Here is an 18,083-nt window from a genome sequence, read left to right as displayed (position 1 = left end):
ACCAAAAATCAGGTCGCAATCCACCAGTGGGTCCCAACCCACAGTTTGTAAACCACTGCTCTAGGACTGATTGGAACAAATCCTTTGTAAGGCAGAGAACAGAAGTATAGAAAAGCAAAGGAAGTCCTTATAGTGAGATAGCTGAAGATTAATTTCAGAAAGCACACTGTAGATGTTACGCTAAATAAAGCACACTGTAGATGCCTTGCTTCATAAGTTCAGGTTAGAAGCGATTGGTTGTTATTAGAGCCTTGTTAATTAAACACACAATTTCAAAACTGAATTCTTTTCAATGCATTTAAAAAAACAACCATATTATGTCTCTCCAAATCTTATCTAATTGGCACCTTCTCCTCCTTCTCATGGACGTAGTATGGCTTTTCAAATTTGACCACTAGATGGAGCCAAATGCAGTAAATAACAGTGGAAGAGAACCCAAACAGAAGAGTGAGATTAAAATGAGTACAGGAAAATATTCATGTTATTTGCACAGAATCTTGGTTTGTTTTTATGAAAGTGTTCTTACAAAATTAACATAGTACAAATGATAAAATACAGTCATTGAAGCAGCTGTGATATCTGGTATAATCCTTCCAGGAAAAATTAAAAACCAATTTATTCAAATGTGAAATAGCCAAAATGGTATTATTGATGCAGGGTCTGCCTTAGGAACTGCAGGGCCCAATTGGAAACATTTTTTTTGTGGGGCCCCGGGTTCACAGCCAAGGTTTGTAGAATCTTGGAGACATAAATAAAAATTTATTACAGACTTTATATCTTTGTGGTAGAATGGAAAGTAATCAAAGTAGTGCATATGAATTAGGGTGCAGTCCCAACCCCTTATGTCAGTGCTTTCCAGCACTGGCATAGCCGTGCCAATGAGACATGTGCTGCATCCTGCAGTTGGATGTCACTCATGGAGGCCTCCTCAAAGTAAGGGAATATTTGTTCCCTTAACTCAGAGCTGCATTGCCCTTATGTCAGTGCTGGAAAGCAGTAAGGGGTTAGGATTGCGCGCTCAGTTAAACAGAGCCCATTTGTTTCTGGATTCAATTCAAAGTGCTAGTTTAAAGCTCTCAGTGGCCTGGGCCTTGGGTACCTTAGAAACAACCTTCATGTATGTGAACTTCCTCATGCTCTGAAGTGGTCCGATCTATCCCTAGCTGTAGTCAGATTGACAGGGGCAAGGAATGGGACCTGCTTACATCTGGTGTCCCTGCTGTTGCTGGCATTGCTAATAACATTGATAACTCACTCTTCATTGATAACTCATTGATAACTCACTCTTCATTGATAACTCACAAATGCACCAAGAGCATTTAACAGTCAGCTAAAAAATACAGTAAAGCCAAATTACAGCATCAGTAACAATAACAACAAAAAACAACCAGCGCCATTGTCATTGTTCTTAAGAAAGTTTATCTACCATTTTTTTTAACCAAAACAGTTCACAAAACAGTTTACAGAGCAAAATAAATGCTGTGTACTACAGAACATAAGAACAACGGCAAGATTAAAATGCCTATGTAAACAAACACATTTTAAACTGCCAGTAGAACAGAGGCAAGGAAGTGGCTAATTTCGCTACCTGCAGCAGGGGAGGTTCACATGGTAGGGGCTGCCAAAAAAAAGGGCCCTTGTTTCATGTTTTACCACCAATCAGATTTCCAAACTGCAAGATTTCTCTTGCAGCCTAACATGCAAGAGAGCTGCACCCAGATGATCTTTGGGAGTGAGGAAGGTGTATATGGGGAGGGGGTGGTCTTTAGGCCCCAAAGCCTGTCCCTAAACCTCTGTGGAACTCACTCTCTAAGGAAGCTCAGAAGGACAACTCTGTTGGTGTTCTTAGGAAAATTATACACAGTTTTATTCCAGCAGTTTTATTTGGGCAGTCCTGTTGAGTTTTCTTTTTAATTCCTGTGCTGACTGCTGCTTACAGTTTGTGTTTGCTGGTGGGTTTTTTGGTCATTTTAAGATTCTGTTCTCTGCTTAGTTTTAACGTTATTAATTTCTGTGCATTTTGTTGATCACTGGTTTTTGTTTTGTTGGATTGGTAATAAACTGTCTGAAACCTCTTTGAGGGCTAATGATATGAATATTAGTGGCCCCACCACTTAACGTTCTTGCAGATCTTTGCACAAACAAAAGCACTAAGCAGCTATAATTTTCTTTGGCTGGTTTTCAGCTCTTACTTCCCTTCAGTTTTAGGGCTGTCTTAACTAGAATCCAGTGATTCTTCCTGTCCACTTAAATTTTGTAGAGAGGTGGGAAACTATCAAGGAAAACTCCCATGTTATCCCACAGCAGATAGCAAAGGAGGATGAGTGAGGGGACCAAGAAATGAACAGGATAGGAGGTACCGAGGTCCTCTCATGCTGCCTTGGAACTTTACAAGATGGAACTCCATGTTGTGAACTGGCAACTTTAATCTCATTCCTCATGCTCCCTCTGATGCTCAGACATTCCACTTGAGTATTATTTTAACAATGTAGTCTTAGGCAATAATTAACAGGATTGAATTCAAATGTGTAATGCTAAACTTGCTGTTCCACTTTTTTATTTAACCAATATGTGAAAACGTTATTTCCTTTTATGGTAATGATAGTCTTTGCATCTAAAGTTCTTCTGTTATTTTCTTGTCCTATAGCATTCCAGGAAGGATTTGAGTCTTATAAATTGACACAAATGACCATGAAGATTTGTGATGGTTTGCTTTATAACAGCTGCATCTTATGCTGCCTTGAGTGTGGGGCTACTGCAGCAGTGAAAATGGCTGCTGCAACATCCAGTATGCCCTAGGCATCCGCCGTCGTCCCTTCAGGAGAAGGGGACATTTGTCCCCTTGTCCTGTGTAAAGAAAGTTGCCCTGCAATGGGGCTACTCGATTCTACAGAAGCTCTAAAGCTGCTGCAGAATTGGAGAGCTCTGTGTCGGGCTGTGGGACCCAATACGGAGCTCAGGACTCAGCTCCACTGGTCCCACCCTCCTCTGCCCACTTTCTTTCCAGCATGCCTCCTCCTTGCCCTCTCCACCCTGCCCCGGAAAGCCTCCTCCACGCCTTCTCCCACACACCTCCCCACCTCCCCGTGGTTCAGGTGACCACTGAGCAGAAGAGCACAGGCTTTCCACCGTCGCTAGCCCAGCTCCAGTGCTGAGGTCTCACAAATGTGCCTTACGGCATGTTTGCAACAGTGCATGACGGTGGTGAGCCAGCATGCATTGTTTAGGATTGCACTCTGAGTTACAGCTAATTTTAGGGTGGTATCAGATATTAAGAGATGACAGAAAGAATAGGTGCACAACTACTGCTGTTTGCCTTTTGTGTTTCTGATGTAATATTCACAGGCAAAGTCATGCATTTTCCTTTCCTTGAGATGTGTGAGCTGATTTCATCTCTCTCTCTCTTTCTCTCTCTCTCTTTCTCTCTCTCTCTGTGTGTGTGTGTGTGTGTGTGTGTGTGTGTGTGTGAGAGAGAGAGAGAGAGAGAGAGAATGGGGAACTGACAAGTCTCATATATACCAGTTCTGAAATATGTGGCAGGATAGATCAGCAAGTACTTGAATAGCTAATAAAACAGTCTGAAATAATTTAAGACTTTTACCTAGCAATATTTAACTCTTTCCAGTCTTGATAGTAACTTTCTCTTCTCTTCTGTGCCCTTCTAGTGCAGTATCCTTGGAAATAACCTCAAAGACCTGGTAGATAAATACCAGAATTATGAGGATGCCTCGTCTGGGCTTCTGTCAGGGCTCCAGGCCTCTGAAGAAGCAGTGAAAAAACAGCTGTCTGAAGCAGTTGCTGTGGATCCAAAAAATCTACAGAGGCAGCTTGAAGAAACCAAGGTAACGTATTCAGAGTTTCTTGACTAGAAGGCAAAGTATGTTATAGGCTCAGTTTCTCTCCCTGTGTTGTGTGCACATACAGGCCGTGCCTGATTATCCACGGAGGTTCTGTTCTGGAAAAATCAATAGACAAATAGCTTTAAAGACCCACTTCCAGGTTTCTTGCTCCTCTGTTGTCACCCCAGAATGCATTGGCATAGACTTTATACCGCATTCAGCCACTAGACAGGATGCAAAATGGAATGAAATTATAATTATTTAACAGCACGAAGGTGGGAAATTGAATTTTGGTGCTTTTTTACCTAGTAATAAGTCACTTAAAGGTGGATCTCGGTATCAGCAGTGTATATCAAATCAGTGGATACCAAGGTGCCACCTGTATTTGATCAGTTGTCTATATTGCACCAGCTAAAGAGCTGGTGCAGGTCTAATGACCTCTACTGCATTGTAGAGCAGTAGCCGCATTAGACGCATTAGATCAGTTGTACTATATTGCACCAGCTAAAGAGCTGGTGCAGGTCTAATGAGAAGCATTGTAGAATAGGAGAAGTAAGGGGATTTAAATCTCCTTTTCCCTCCGAAGCCTCCTAATCCACCCTCCCCCCCCCCATTTGAATTCAGCGAGCTCCTTTTCAGCATGGCTGCACTAGTGAGGGGGGAAATGGATGGGATTGGGCTCTTAGTTCCATACAACCAAATTAGTAATACCGCTCTACCATGTAGCCTAAGAAATTGTAGCATCGCTATTTTAATGAAGTAGAAATTGAATTTATATTCAGAATAAAAGGACATGATTTGATATGAGGGACAGGGAGAGAGAGATGGAAAGGAGAAGAAAGTAACTGTGATGGACTTGTTTCAAAGAAAGAGAACAAAAGAACATTGTGCCAAAATAAACAGACAGGGCAATGAGCACAAACAAAAGGCTTTTTTTTTTTTTTTAAGAAGTCAGGAGTTATAAATTAAAGCTGCCTTTTGCAGCGGACACACGTAGCTAATAATCCATCCAAGCACTGACCTTGACAGCATGATGGGGGATAATCTTTTTACAGGGGATTAGCTTTTCAAAGTGTTCTTCAGGACTCTCTAGCAATACCCAAGACCCTCCTCCTCAGAAACAAAACAAAATTAAAACATGAATAATAATAAAAAAAAAACTATGGTGGCACTCTTAAAAGTAAATACATCTTAGTACCATAGCTAATATGCTGAATATCTGAATCAAAGAGCACAGTGTACCAGGAAGTTCTCCTACACAGGCCCCATCAGATTGAATGGGAACTGTGCAAGAGCAGATTAGGCATCAAAAAGTCTGAGGAGTTGCAAATTATGCATGCTCAAGTCAACTTAAGAAATGCCTTTGCTGGAACACCCTAAAGCTGCAATCCTAACCACACTATCCTGAGAGTAAGCCCCATTGAACAGAATAGGACTTACTTCTGAGTAGACCTGGTTAGGATTGTGCCCTTTGGCTGTACTTAGTCCAGCATTCTGACATTGTTCTGAAAAATGCCCAGAGGAAGCTCACGAGCAGATCAAGATTGAAATCTCACTCAGATGCTGTTTAAATGTGCCTACCTCTTAACGTCTGCCAAACAAATTGTATTGTTGAGTTTTCATATATATAATTTAAAGCATTAGCAAACGAAGTAATTGAAAAATGATACAATTTTCCAGGTGCTGCAGGGGCAAGTATCAACTCACCAGGTTGCTGTGGAGAAACTGAAGAAAGCAGTTGAAGTGCTTTTGGATACCCGGGGAGAATTATTGCCAGACAAAGAGGAAATCCAGAAAACACTGGGTAAGATAAGTTATAGTCTCTTCAGTTTTGTTCTCCCATTGCTTACATCTGGAGACCAGAGGGGAAAAAAAAACTTTTTATTTGCCTTCCATTTTTATGGTGCCACAACTCATGTATTTTTATTGTTGTTCTTTAGCTATAATCAAAGGGCAAATCTAGCTAAAGCTCAATAACTATTAGACCAATAAGTAGGAGCAGGGTCTTGGACATGCTTAGGTTTGTCTGGAACATGCTCTTAGAGCCAAACTACACATGATGATGGCAGATCAGTGTCTTTAATGCATGTCTGCCCAATTGGAAGTGCAAAGGTTTGGGGGAGGGGCTATGTTGGTCTTTTTTTTAAGTGCTGGGAGTACTGGAGCAACTTACGTGGTCCTCCTAGTACTTTCTGTGCAGACACAAAGCAGATTCAACAGTGCTTTAGTTCTGGGGAGTCTGAGAACGTTCACCCCCATGCCAAATAGGACACTTGGTGAGCGTGTCCAATCCATTTGTGGAAGATCATGTAGGGTCTACTTACTCCTAAACAAAAAGTCAGAACTTTGGCACATGGAAATCCTCAAGTAGCTTTGTGTTCTGTTTCACAAATTTCAGTAGAACTAAGTTAAGAAAAGGTAAGCATTTGTAGATACGGAGCGCAGTGTCATTACTCAGTTTATCACAGGTCTGTAAACAAAAGGCTGCTTGATTGAGTGGTTTGGTCACAGTAAGTAGCAATCAATGCAAGTTTCATTGAGGGTTAACATTAAATATCTTTTGCACATCTGCTGCAAAGCAGCTTGCATGCTGCATGCACTTGTGCCAAATCATGTTTTACTTTCTGACAGCCTAACCGTACGCATATCTACTCAGAAGTAAGTCACATTAGAGTCACTGGGAGCTTACTCCCAGGTATGTGTGTGGATAGGATTGCAGCCTGAGCCAGGTAGGACCTTCTGGGGGACATAACATTTGATTTTTACTACAGCCAAGCCATACGAGATTATTGGAACATATATAAATGCTTAAATACACAAGAGAAAGCTGGATAGGGAGACTTAAGCCTTTAATTCCCTGGTTTCAACCTTGGAGTATAAGTAGTACATCGTTTTAACAGCCTGCAGTTTCAAGCCCTCATATTAAAAGATTACCAAATCCTTTTTTTATACTTATGCCTTTCAGTGCTTAACCAGCTAAATTTTTGGTGGTTTGTTTTTCTGTGATCCATTTAGTATTTTTCTAGCTGTTTTTCCCTCTTAGATGTTTGTATATGATGTTTACCATATAAATAATGTGTTAGAGAAACTTGCTGTCTGTGGGAAGCTTCACACCATGTTTCTGGAACTTAAATGGATAAAAAAAACCTATCTGATTTTATTTACCTGTCCTTCTGATTAGATCCTAGGATAGTTTTGAGTCACTGATAGAATTATCCTTTATTGTTGATAGTTATTTTTAGTTGTAAGCATCAGTTGGGGAGAACTGTTGAAAACCTTCTAGTACAGAATCTGCTTTGTCTTGATCTTGGCAATCCTTTAGGAAAGTGACTTTTGTGTCTCAATTTCTCTTAGGTCTCTTAGCGATTTACCTTAAGTGGCCTTTTGAACCGAGGAAAACCACCTGGACTGATTAAATGTTTTATCCACAGGGCCCAGCTGGTTTGCTGTATGTCAGCTGTAGGCATACATGTTAGACACAGAAGGAATTACACCCTTCCCAGGTGCTGGAAATTTGGCACTTGGAATTCAGTAATACTTGAGTACTGTCAGAATAATGATGGAATTCATCTTAGGATGTCAGAAGAACAGATTGTATGTCTGGCTTCCTCATATTGTACAATTCCTGATTTTCCAGCTCCTATGAGCACACATTTATCTGAGTTCAGAGCAGAATCCAGTGGGGCAAAAAGCAATCTGTGCTTCTGGTTCTGCTCCGAAGCCAAGCAGTGCCCTGTGATGAGTTCTGTGTTAATTGGTCTCTTCCCTGCATAGCATAGTATGCTTTTTGGTTAAGGCTCATTTGGGTTTGTGGTCTGGCTGTTTTCAGAGAGTACAGTTTTGAGAACTATTCCTTAGGAAATTATTGTGTTCACTTTGGTGTGGACTAAAGGAAAACTGAATCAGAAGAATGGAGAAGAGGCATTCCTTGAGGGACAGATGACCAGCTGTATGGCAGTGATAGTCCTGATTCATGTCACACTTATACCTTAAGATTCAGCCCAAAGAGTCTGTGAAAACTTCATCTCCTACCTGTTTTTCCACCCCCTCCTCCAGATAATATTGTGGATAAGTATACCCATTTATCCAAAGCAGTGACTGACCGGAATGAGAAACTCCAGATCACTCTTACACGTTCGCTAAGTGTTCAGGATGGATTGGATGAGATGCTTGATTGGATGAATGGTGTTGAGAAAAGCCTTGAGGAGCAAGGTCAAGTGCCTTTGAATTCTGCAGCTATTCAGGATGTCATTAGCAAAAGTATGGTAAGTAATGTTTTAATGGCATGATGATATCTGTAACAATGGTCAACCAAAACTTCCTATGAATGACAAATACCGCAACCTGGAAACAAGCTTTCAGTGCTAGCAAGTTCAGGTATTAGAGGAAAACTGCAGTCTCAGCAGAGCTGTTATTAGGATGCTTTCAGCTAGCATTTGAGATATCCAGAACCCAAATATCAGCTGCCAGTCCCTGTACTGATGCAGAACAAGCACAAAGAGAACAATAAGCACAACAGTTGTGCAAAACCAGCGATAGCTACTTCAGCCCCATAGGAAGATTCGCAGCCCAATCCTATTGGGACTCACTGGCAGCGGAACATGCATAGTGACGACTGTTGCAAAGCTGTCATAAAGCGCTTTCTGGCAGGGTGCTGAGTAGCACATTGCCAGGGCACCGGAGGGAAGGCTGGAGCCTTCCTGCATGCATCTTTGGTTGTCCCTCCAACCGCTGGAGCAGCTAAACCAGCAGGGGATAGGGAGGGGCTGATGGTGAAACTACGCAGGGAAGCTGTAGGAGGCGGTAGACCTAGTGGTGATGGCGTGTTGGATCGCTCCAGCAGCGGCCTCCCTGCCCCCATTTCTCTCCTTGGGCTAGCAAGTCCGAGGAATACATACTGCAGATGAGGAGGCTTATGCAGGGCTAATGGAATTGAAATCCCCTTTCCCTGCTGAAACCTCCCAATCCACTTCCCCACATGGGACACAGCGTGGCTGTTCTTTGCATGGCTGCACCAGCAGGGACAGGGTCATTAAAGACATTACTTCCTTATTAAAAACGTCACTTCCAGTTTTGCAAAAAAATCTGAAGTTGCTTTTTCACTAGGAGTCATTCTAAGGCCCACAGAAGCTGTGGGTAGATGCACGTGGCCTCTGCAAGGGTCAGAATACCCTCTGGAGGCTCCCCTCACTTCTTGAGGGAGCATGTGTGAGGGTGGATCCAATCAACGGATAAGTAAAACCACAGATACAGGAACCACGGATACAGGGTCCTGTACTTGAATTCACTCAAGTTAAATGTGCATATGATGTACCAATCTATGTGGTGCTTCTTGTTTCACCTCGGGGTTTGTGGCTGACATTGCTGGGTAAACCGACTTCAGGAAGCAAATTATTTTCATCATCTGATGAACAGTTCACCCATTAGGGATACACAAATTACCCAAATTGCCCTAGACTTCATTATTTATTTCAGGTATTGGAACAAGACATTGCAGGTCGCCAAAGCAGTCTTAATGCTATGAAAGAAAAAGTGAACAAATTCATGGAAACAGCAGATCCAACCACTGCATCCTCTTTACAAGCTAAAATGAATGAACTTTCTGCACGGTTTTGTGAAGCAAACAACAAGCACAAGAAAAAACTTGAAAAGATGGAAGAATCGAAGACCAAAGTGGAGCTGCTTGAGTGCCTCTTTGATAAACTTCAGTCATTCTTGGACAAGAAAACTCAGACTCTCAGTGAAACCGACATCCCCGGAAAGGATGTTACTGAAATGTCTCTGTATATGCAGGTACTGTACATGTCTACTGATATGAATACTACATTCCTATTTTATTAAGCAATACAACAGCAAAAGTAGCTCTCCCATCTACAAGTATGTAGTTGTAGTTCAAGGACTGTTTAGTTCAAGGACTGAATTTGGAACACCAAATCATGCAGTCAAAGCAATTACCTTCTTGTCCATTTTGTAGGAGACCAACATGGAGTTGATGGAGCAGAAAAAAGATCTTGAAGTTTTGCAACACCTCATTGAAGAACTTTCTCTGCATGCTCTTCCTGGAGACAAGTCATTAGTGTTGGAAAAAGTGAATGCCTTGTCAAAGAAATTCAAGGAACTGGAAGAGACGATACAAGAAAAGTGAGTAGATTAATGGCATTCCAGAAGACGACATCGTGACGGTGGTGGTGTTGGAGATGGGGCACTTTCCAATGATTGAAGAATTTGTGGTCATTAGTCACCCTCCTTTGAAATTAATCTATTAATTTATTGGTTATGTTGAAATAGACATGCATGTGACCAAGATTTCAATATAAGTACCTTTTGGAAATACTGGAGGAACTGTGAGATAACTTATAATGTCATAGTAAAATATACACTACTCATTATTCAATGAAAAGGTAATCTTTTATAGCTTTTGTTTCTTTCCTTATTACAGTAACACACCAGAACCAAAATAGGATCTAAAATGTGTGCCTTTAATTTGCAGTCCCACCTATTAACATTTTCCTTCATTGATTAATCTGCTTAAGCTTTAATTAATTAATCTACCAATTACACTGATTAAAGTTCACAGTCCTAGTGATAAGAGCACCTAATTATGTGATGTGTGAGTTTAAAGAATGCTTGCTACTTGGTAGCTTGTAAAAAGAATGCTTTGTTGGTTTATAAAATGATATTGCAGAATTTAAAAAAGCATTGTGATAAGTATATGGAGCAACTATTTACTTATACTGTATTAGTGTTATGGGCTGGGCTCCAAGGGAGTCCATGGTATTCTGCATGTGTGCTGCAACTTTCCAAGCCCCCATTGCCATCCAATGCCTCACACTGTACACAAAGCTGCTTTTGCAGGCTAGAAGCCACATGAGGCAGCAGAGATGTGGCATGCGAATCTGCAGCTAGAAGGGGAAAATACGCAATTCCTCTGCTTTTGGATAGAGACATTTTAGCCACACTCAAGGATCTCTTTTAATCCCAGCTCTTCTTAGGTTTATGAAACTGATTCCATACAGATTGATACTGTTGCCACAATTCATGTTATAGGCTCATCCAAACTGCATCTGAGAAGGTTTTTCCTGAGAAATTCTGAGAACAAGACATGAATATCTACTGTAAACCTTTCTTAGTTTTTTTTCCCTTTTCTTCTAAACGTATAGAGAAGCAGATGTATCTTCCTGCCAGCAACAGATGGATATGTTCAGGCTTCATGTAGAATCTTTGAAGAAATGGATAGATGAGATGACAGAGAAAATTCCAGCTACAAAGCCCTCTTTGAATACTGAGAAATTAAATAAACTTTTACAAAACACCAAGGTCAGATATGCCTTTTTTCATCTTACCAATACTTTTATTAATTAAGCAGTGCTTTCTGAAATTATTTTGCCCTCAAAAATTAAGAAATAGGGAATGTGCTATTCCTTTTATTATATTGATACAATGCAACTGCTCCATGTTCAGAACTCCATATGTGCTCTCATGTAGATAGATGTGGTTAAATTCACCCTTCTTTTGATGTGATGGGAAGTTCTTGCAGGTGTAGAATATCAATCTGCAGCAAATGGATGAATTGAAACACATATTTCAATAACTTTTGCCCCACTTTTTGGCTCACCAAAATTAGTTATTGAATCTGATCCTTTTTCATAATAAGAAAAGTGGTGTACCTTTCACAGTGGTGGAAAGAGGGCTACGAATCAAGTCTTTCACATGAAAGGGAGGTAGTGGCCTTCAAGGCAAGTGGACAAAGGAGCTGGGGCAGATTGATGATCCACGGACAGCAAGGCAGGTCAAGAAGCAGTAAAATGGTGGAACAAACAACACAAGGCTCTAAGGCCAAATTTTTTCCAATTGAATCCTATAGGATTGTCAATCATAGGTTTCCTATTGTTAGGAAAAGTCCCATGATAAATTCTCCCTTTGTTACACCCACCCAGCTGAGGGTGTGGTGATCAGGTGGAAAACCTGATGGGTCATCTTAAGCTTCATATTAAGCTTCATTATGAGGTTGGTGAGAACCGTTGGAGATGTGAAACTTGTCCTTTGTCTTTCAAAAAGCACTTTTTCCAACTCAGGACTCCAGGAAAGTAGCTAGGGTCAAAGTCAATAAATCTGCTGTTCCAGTGGAATTTAGAGGTTCATCTCCATTGTGGAAGTGTGAACACTATATTAACATTTAAGCCATAAACAAGCTTCTGGATCACTGACTTTCAGGATTAATTGAGAGGGGTGGGATTAATTACATGGCTCAAGATTAAGAGGGTGGTCTTCCTAGTCTATTTTCTACAAAGTGTAGCCTTCTTAGCCAACGGTTCTGTGGCTTTTTACTAGCAGTCTTTCTAATAGGCACATTACTGATCTGGCACTTGGCTCTCTAGGCTGGCACTAAACGCCAAGAATAAACTTTAAATGCATTAAACAGAAGTAAAATGACATTAAATGTTGCCCATGTAACAACTCTGCTGAATAAATAAATAAAAACTCTGCTATGTTTCATGATAAAATCATTTCTGACCATATTAAGTCCTTCTGTAGAAATATATTTTAGTCTTTTTACAAATATAATACATGGCTGAAAATAACAACCTGTGTACTTCTTAGATTTTGGAAGATGAATGGATTTCAAAGGCACCTGAAATTCAGAAAATGGCTAGCAGAGGAACAGCATTATGTAGCCTAATCAGTGCTGTCACTTCCCCTGCAAAGTCAAGAGGAGTAAAATCAGGTATGTTTAATGAACAAGCGCAAACATTCTATGAACTTTAAAAATAGCAGGTGAATAGGGTCAAAGAGCTCGCAAAATCAGTTGTTTGGAGAAAGGTGAAGTTTACTTAACAGCATAATCCTGTGCAGATCTATTCAGACTTGGACCTCACAGAGTACAGTGGAACTTACTGCCTGGTAATTGTGTGTAGGAGTGTGGCTTTAGGCTGCAATCCTATAGACCAGTAGTTCCTAAAGTCCTTCTCGGACATTGGGTCTGCTCTAAGTTGTTGTGGGGGCGGGAACAAGGGGAGTTGCCCTGATAGCGCCACAGCAGTTGCAGTGCTGTAGGGACCCAGGGACATCCCCACATACCTGGGGGAGTCCTGCAGTCTCCAGGGGGTCCCTGGAGGCTTGCAACTGCCTCCACGAGCATCTGGGCTACTGCAGTGAGCTCCAATCTGCTATCGCTGTGGCGCTGTCAGGGACCCATTTCTGAACCACTCCCCTTAAGGGAGAATGGTCGAAGTTTGTCTTCCAATAGTGGGTCATGACCCATGACTTTAGGAACCACTGCTATAGACACATGCCTGGGAACAGAGGGGTCACTAGGATTTGTATCACCTGGTGCAAGAGTTCATTGCGTCATCCCCATGATGGACCTCCTCCTATACCAGACCATACAGAATTACAATATCTTACACACAGGCTAGATGCAGTGGCATCTGTAGGATTGATGTAACCTCCCACCCCCATTTACTTTATTTTAATATATAACAGTACAGGTCACCCAACAAATCAGTAACCAACAAAAAACTTGATGACACTTACACAACTGAATAAGAGTTCTAGTATTAATTCTGGTACATGGAAATGAGAGCTGACTCATACTAAGACCTTATGTTTCCCTGCTGTATCATAATAACATTTCATTGGCTCTTGGAGCAACCTGTTTCATTGGTCAGTTTTGAGTTAAGGAAATCCACCATTTGATACATCAGGCAGTTGTGTTTTCCTTTTCAGTTTTGATAGAGTACAGGTATTTCAACATGGTTTGTTTCATTGTATTCATCATTAAATTATGCATTGAATGATATATAACATGATGGTGTTATTCATAAATATCAAGGTTTCCACAATTTGGTCAGTAGTAGTGTCACGCAGTGCAGTAAATATACATCCTGATGTCCCTTCCTGTAAGACGCTTGAACACAATAGTTGATACTATTACTAGTAGCTAATTTGGCAATCTTGGAATGCAAGGGTCTCATCTCATTTTAATACTTTGAAATGACTTAAGAAAAATCTGAGCCATTGGTACAGAAAAAATTATTTCCTCTGATGCAGCAACCAAAGTTTCTATCCCGCATCGCATAGTTGTTCCACTTAAGATGGAGCCAGATTGTAGCTTCCCATTCTCCTGGCTCAGCACTATAATGCTAAGACCAGCGCAAGAAATGTCCAAGCAAACATTAGGTTCCATGTAGGCCATATAACCCACACAGGTTGCACTGGTCCTTGCTAGCTGAGTGATCTAACAGAGAACAGCATAGTCAGGGGAGGCCACTGTAGAAACTTAACATACAAATCAGCCATTTGTATTTATATGCATTCATGTCAACAATGCTACTGTTACTGAAGCTATGTTGTTATTTTAATCCAGTAAAATTTGCTCACTAACTTTTGTTAATCATTTCTGTACGGGGTTCTTTAGGAAAAATGCAAGTGTTTTAGAGGTTATACTTCTGTGAATTATTTCCACAATAAGGAATGTATTATTCCCCAATATCATATTGTGAGCTCATCTTGCTTGCTTGGGTGACATATTTTCTCTCACCATTTCCCAGCTGCCATTAGACCAAGCATTCACTTTCCAGCTGGTGGTGAGGGGTGAATACTTGGCCTTTGCCAAGGCGACCATTAATTCTGCTCCATTAAATAATCATCTTCAGGCTTTCTGCTTACATATATACACAGTAGGTTCTACTGAGTGCTCTTTTTCTCTCCATAAATTATGGGTACTCTGACACTTCATGAAATTGACTTTGGACCAGCTGAACCAGGGTGCTCTTAAAGCCTGATCTTGGACTTGGAAAACAGTTACAATTATGATAGGATAGTGCGTGTGTTTGCACTGGAATTTACCTAGGACAAATTCACATAATTACTGAAAGACACAAATATGTATTTTATGTCACTTTAAAATGTTCAGAAGGGGCAGGTATAAAAAAATTGAGCCCCCAGTTCTAAGCAGCAAATACTGTGTGCATGTACCTTTCACAACTTGGATATTTGCACTAGTGTACAAACAATTGTGGAAGAAATTGCCTTAATTGACCACTTCACTGCTCCCTATCATCTGGCTTTACATCTATGATTCTACCAGTTGTGCCACTCGTCACAAGATCATTACTTGAAGTTACTTGATTTACTATATTTACTAAACAAGTAAATACTAAATAATTATGTATTTAAGTTTTAAAAATCCAAAGTTTACAGTCCAATCCTATCTATTTTTCCACCATAGCAAGCAGCCACAACAGAATGGGCTGCTTTGCATGCCGCTACTGTGGTGGTGGTGGTGTGTTTGGGAGGCTTGGTAGAAGTAAGGAATAATATTTTCCTTTATCACTCCATAAGCCCCTTGATTGGCTATAACTGGTGCAAGTCCAAGGAGAAACTGGGGACATGACGGAATGCTCCAGAGGGTATAGCATCCAGCACAAGTCACTCATCTCTCCCACCTCTGAGATACCCTTGTCTCTTCCTTGATCCACCCACCCACTGCCCCATTCCACCACCCACCAACATCAGTGGGTTTTCTCCTTGTCGTCGCTGCATGCAGGATCCTCTCTGTCATCTGTGGTGGTGGTCCAGAAGTGCATGGCTACGCATGCTTTTGGATCAGCATTTATGACACTATAAAGTGTACTCTGCCACCAGAACATTGCCATTAAGACAAATACACTCCCATGACAGTTCAGTACATCAGGGATTACAGTTATGCACAATTATGCTTAAAAACATTCACAAATGTGACCTACAGCTGTATATTTTGTATTTAAAAGTACAACTAGGTGACACTAGGAAATCAGTGATTAGATATCCCGCTCTTTTTCATAAGGTTAAGTGCACCATTCATGGCTGGGCTGAGGAGTTGGATGCTGAGAAGGAGATTTCACCATCCCAATTATGTCTAAACAGTTTGTTCTGCAGGGCAGATAAGAGGATGGTGGAGTGATATTCATGGAGAGAAATAGCACAGGCCAAAGAGTTAAATTTTCCTCCCCAGTCAGATTCCATTATCCTCTTCCTCATTACTATATTTAATAGACCAGCAAGAGAGCCAATTACAGATCTCCCAATATCATATCTGGTTTGGCCTTCTGGTTTGTTAGGAAAGGACTTCAAATGCTGACAGTGCCTGAAGGAATAAAATGTCATAGCATATGAACACTGCATTTTAAATTTATTTCTTGCAGCTGTAAGTGGAACACTATTAAATGGTGAAGGAACAGCTACAGGTATGCAGGGTTTCCTGACAAGCAAAGGTGTGTATCTGCTAACAGTGGCTCTTTAAATACTTCACTGTAACAAAGAAGCTTAAAAAGGTCACAGCTTGCCCCTTTTAATGGAACTTTCTCAACAGCTTCAATCTTTCTGACCTATATGTTCAATGAGTGGGCTGTCATAAATTGAGATTAAGAGCACAATCCTGAGCACATAAACGTGCAGTAAAGCACAGTTGTGCCTCCTTGTGAGCAGGCTTGGCTGGCAGAGGCCTGCACCAGCCCAAAGATGCTGGATCCGTGGCTGGAGCAAGTGAGTTCATGAATGGCCAAGAGAGGTTGGCACAGGGTGTGGGAGACAGTGGTTGGAGGTCAAAACAGAAGCGGGGAGGTGTGTTTTTCGGCAGGGGAGGGCGGGATGCTGGGCGAATTGGGCCTGAGAGGAGATTGGGACCAGCCATGGCACCACAGGCTAAATCCTACCCTGTTCAAAACGGGGTAAGGAGGAAAATATCCCCTTCCTACAAGTTGCACTCCAGCTGCCACCTGCCTTGCACTGAATATAGCACAGGCCACGTGGCCTGCATGTTCCAGTGAAAGTTAGCATTGGGCTGCCCAACATTTAATCTGTATTAAGAAATTAAAATAACTCAAACCGATATCTAGCAATTTTTAACATCCATGACAATGGAATTATACAATTTGCTCATCCCCCCACAAAACCCATTTATGTATTTATATATTTCTAGTAATTCCTACTATTATACGTCAGTCTAAAAATATTTAAATTCAATCAATGACCTGTGTTGATTGTGCACCGGTGTGACTTTTAGTTATGCTTTAATCCAGAGTCTATTTTTAGATTATGGTGTTTAAATAATGTAATTTTGCAAAATGAAGACATAATAAAGCCTATTAAGCAGAGCTATGTGGGGTATTTTCAGTGAAATGAAACACCAGAAAGCATTTATACAAGGTATTTTTATTTAAAAAATGGTGATGGTGGATAGGTTTGATACACTAAAGACTGGATGGTCTGGATGGTAAATCGTCATACTGCTGAGCTAATATCTCTAGTAGATTAATTTCAGTAAATTTAAAAGAGAGCTCTTTAAAATTACTTTATCAGAAGCATTTGGCCCCTCTTGGATTGCATAAGATTTATACAAGTGATAATTGTAGTGATATTTTCTGCAGAGAGAATTGCTGGGTAGTGATAAGTATTTGTGCTGAGGTGTGGAGCTCCTAATGTGGATTATTTACATATATTTTGGGGATGTAAAAAAGCAGGCACATTTTGGAAAGAAGAGTTATAAGTGATTAAGAGTATAATAAAATATGTAGCATCATATGGACAGCAGAAAATTCTATTGTTGGATATAGAGTATGATGTTGGGAGTGTAGACTTAGAGTTAATAGTACGTTCCCTGTTAGCTGCAAAAAGGTGTATAGGCAAAAATGGAAATAAAATCGAAGCACTGCCATTAATAGATTGGATAAAGATGATATGGGATAAAAATGTGGAATTAGCATTTTTCACAATGTTACTATTTTAAGAATTGGACTGATCCATTTGTGGAAAAAACGGCTTTTATTCATTATTTACTTTAATAATTACCAAGATCACGTTTAACCTTTTTCATTTTTCTATGGTTTGATTTTTATGCTGTATTATGATTTGGAATTTGTGTATAGATGGTAGCGGCAACAACAATAATGACAAACTTAAAAGAAATCAGAAGAAACTCCACTCATCTCACATCTACTTGACTCTGAACCAAGTCCAGCCATCCCGGTATTGGATCAGTGTGGCAGTGATTCTCTAAGGCAGAAATTTTCTCTCCCCAGTGTTGCTACCTGAGTTTATTTTAAGAGGGAATTGAACCTGGGAGTTTCTGAATGCATAATGCCATTGAACTGAGGGCTCTCTTTTTGTGTGTATGAGATTTTGAGCCAGGATAACTGCTAAACAGTTGAATCAGTAAACTCTGCTAACAGCATAGTGGCTGATTCATGTTTATTTACTCAGCCT

The 18,083-nt window shown here is 40.6% G+C and overlaps 1 protein-coding gene across 1 annotated transcript in view; it reads left to right on the top strand.

Moving 5' to 3' along the window:
• Positions 1 to 18,083, top strand: part of DST (dystonin) — a 312,958-nt gene that overhangs the window by 181,794 nt on the left and 113,081 nt on the right. The window contains exons 46-53 of the mRNA XM_066612418.1: positions 3,666 to 3,842; positions 5,520 to 5,643; positions 7,896 to 8,104; positions 9,315 to 9,632; positions 9,814 to 9,980; positions 11,000 to 11,156; positions 12,441 to 12,564; positions 16,025 to 16,093. Coding sequence (XP_066468515.1) covers positions 3,666 to 3,842; positions 5,520 to 5,643; positions 7,896 to 8,104; positions 9,315 to 9,632; positions 9,814 to 9,980; positions 11,000 to 11,156; positions 12,441 to 12,564; positions 16,025 to 16,093 — 1,345 coding nt within the window. The remainder of the gene's footprint in view (positions 1 to 3,665; positions 3,843 to 5,519; positions 5,644 to 7,895; positions 8,105 to 9,314; positions 9,633 to 9,813; positions 9,981 to 10,999; positions 11,157 to 12,440; positions 12,565 to 16,024; positions 16,094 to 18,083) is intronic.

The sequence above is a fragment of the Tiliqua scincoides genome, chromosome 1, assembly GCF_035046505.1.
Source record: "Tiliqua scincoides isolate rTilSci1 chromosome 1, rTilSci1.hap2, whole genome shotgun sequence".
Lineage (NCBI taxonomy): Eukaryota > Metazoa > Chordata > Lepidosauria > Squamata > Scincidae > Tiliqua > Tiliqua scincoides.
The sequence above is the reverse complement of the archived record's forward strand: the minus strand, read 5'-3'. Positions and strand labels throughout refer to the sequence as shown.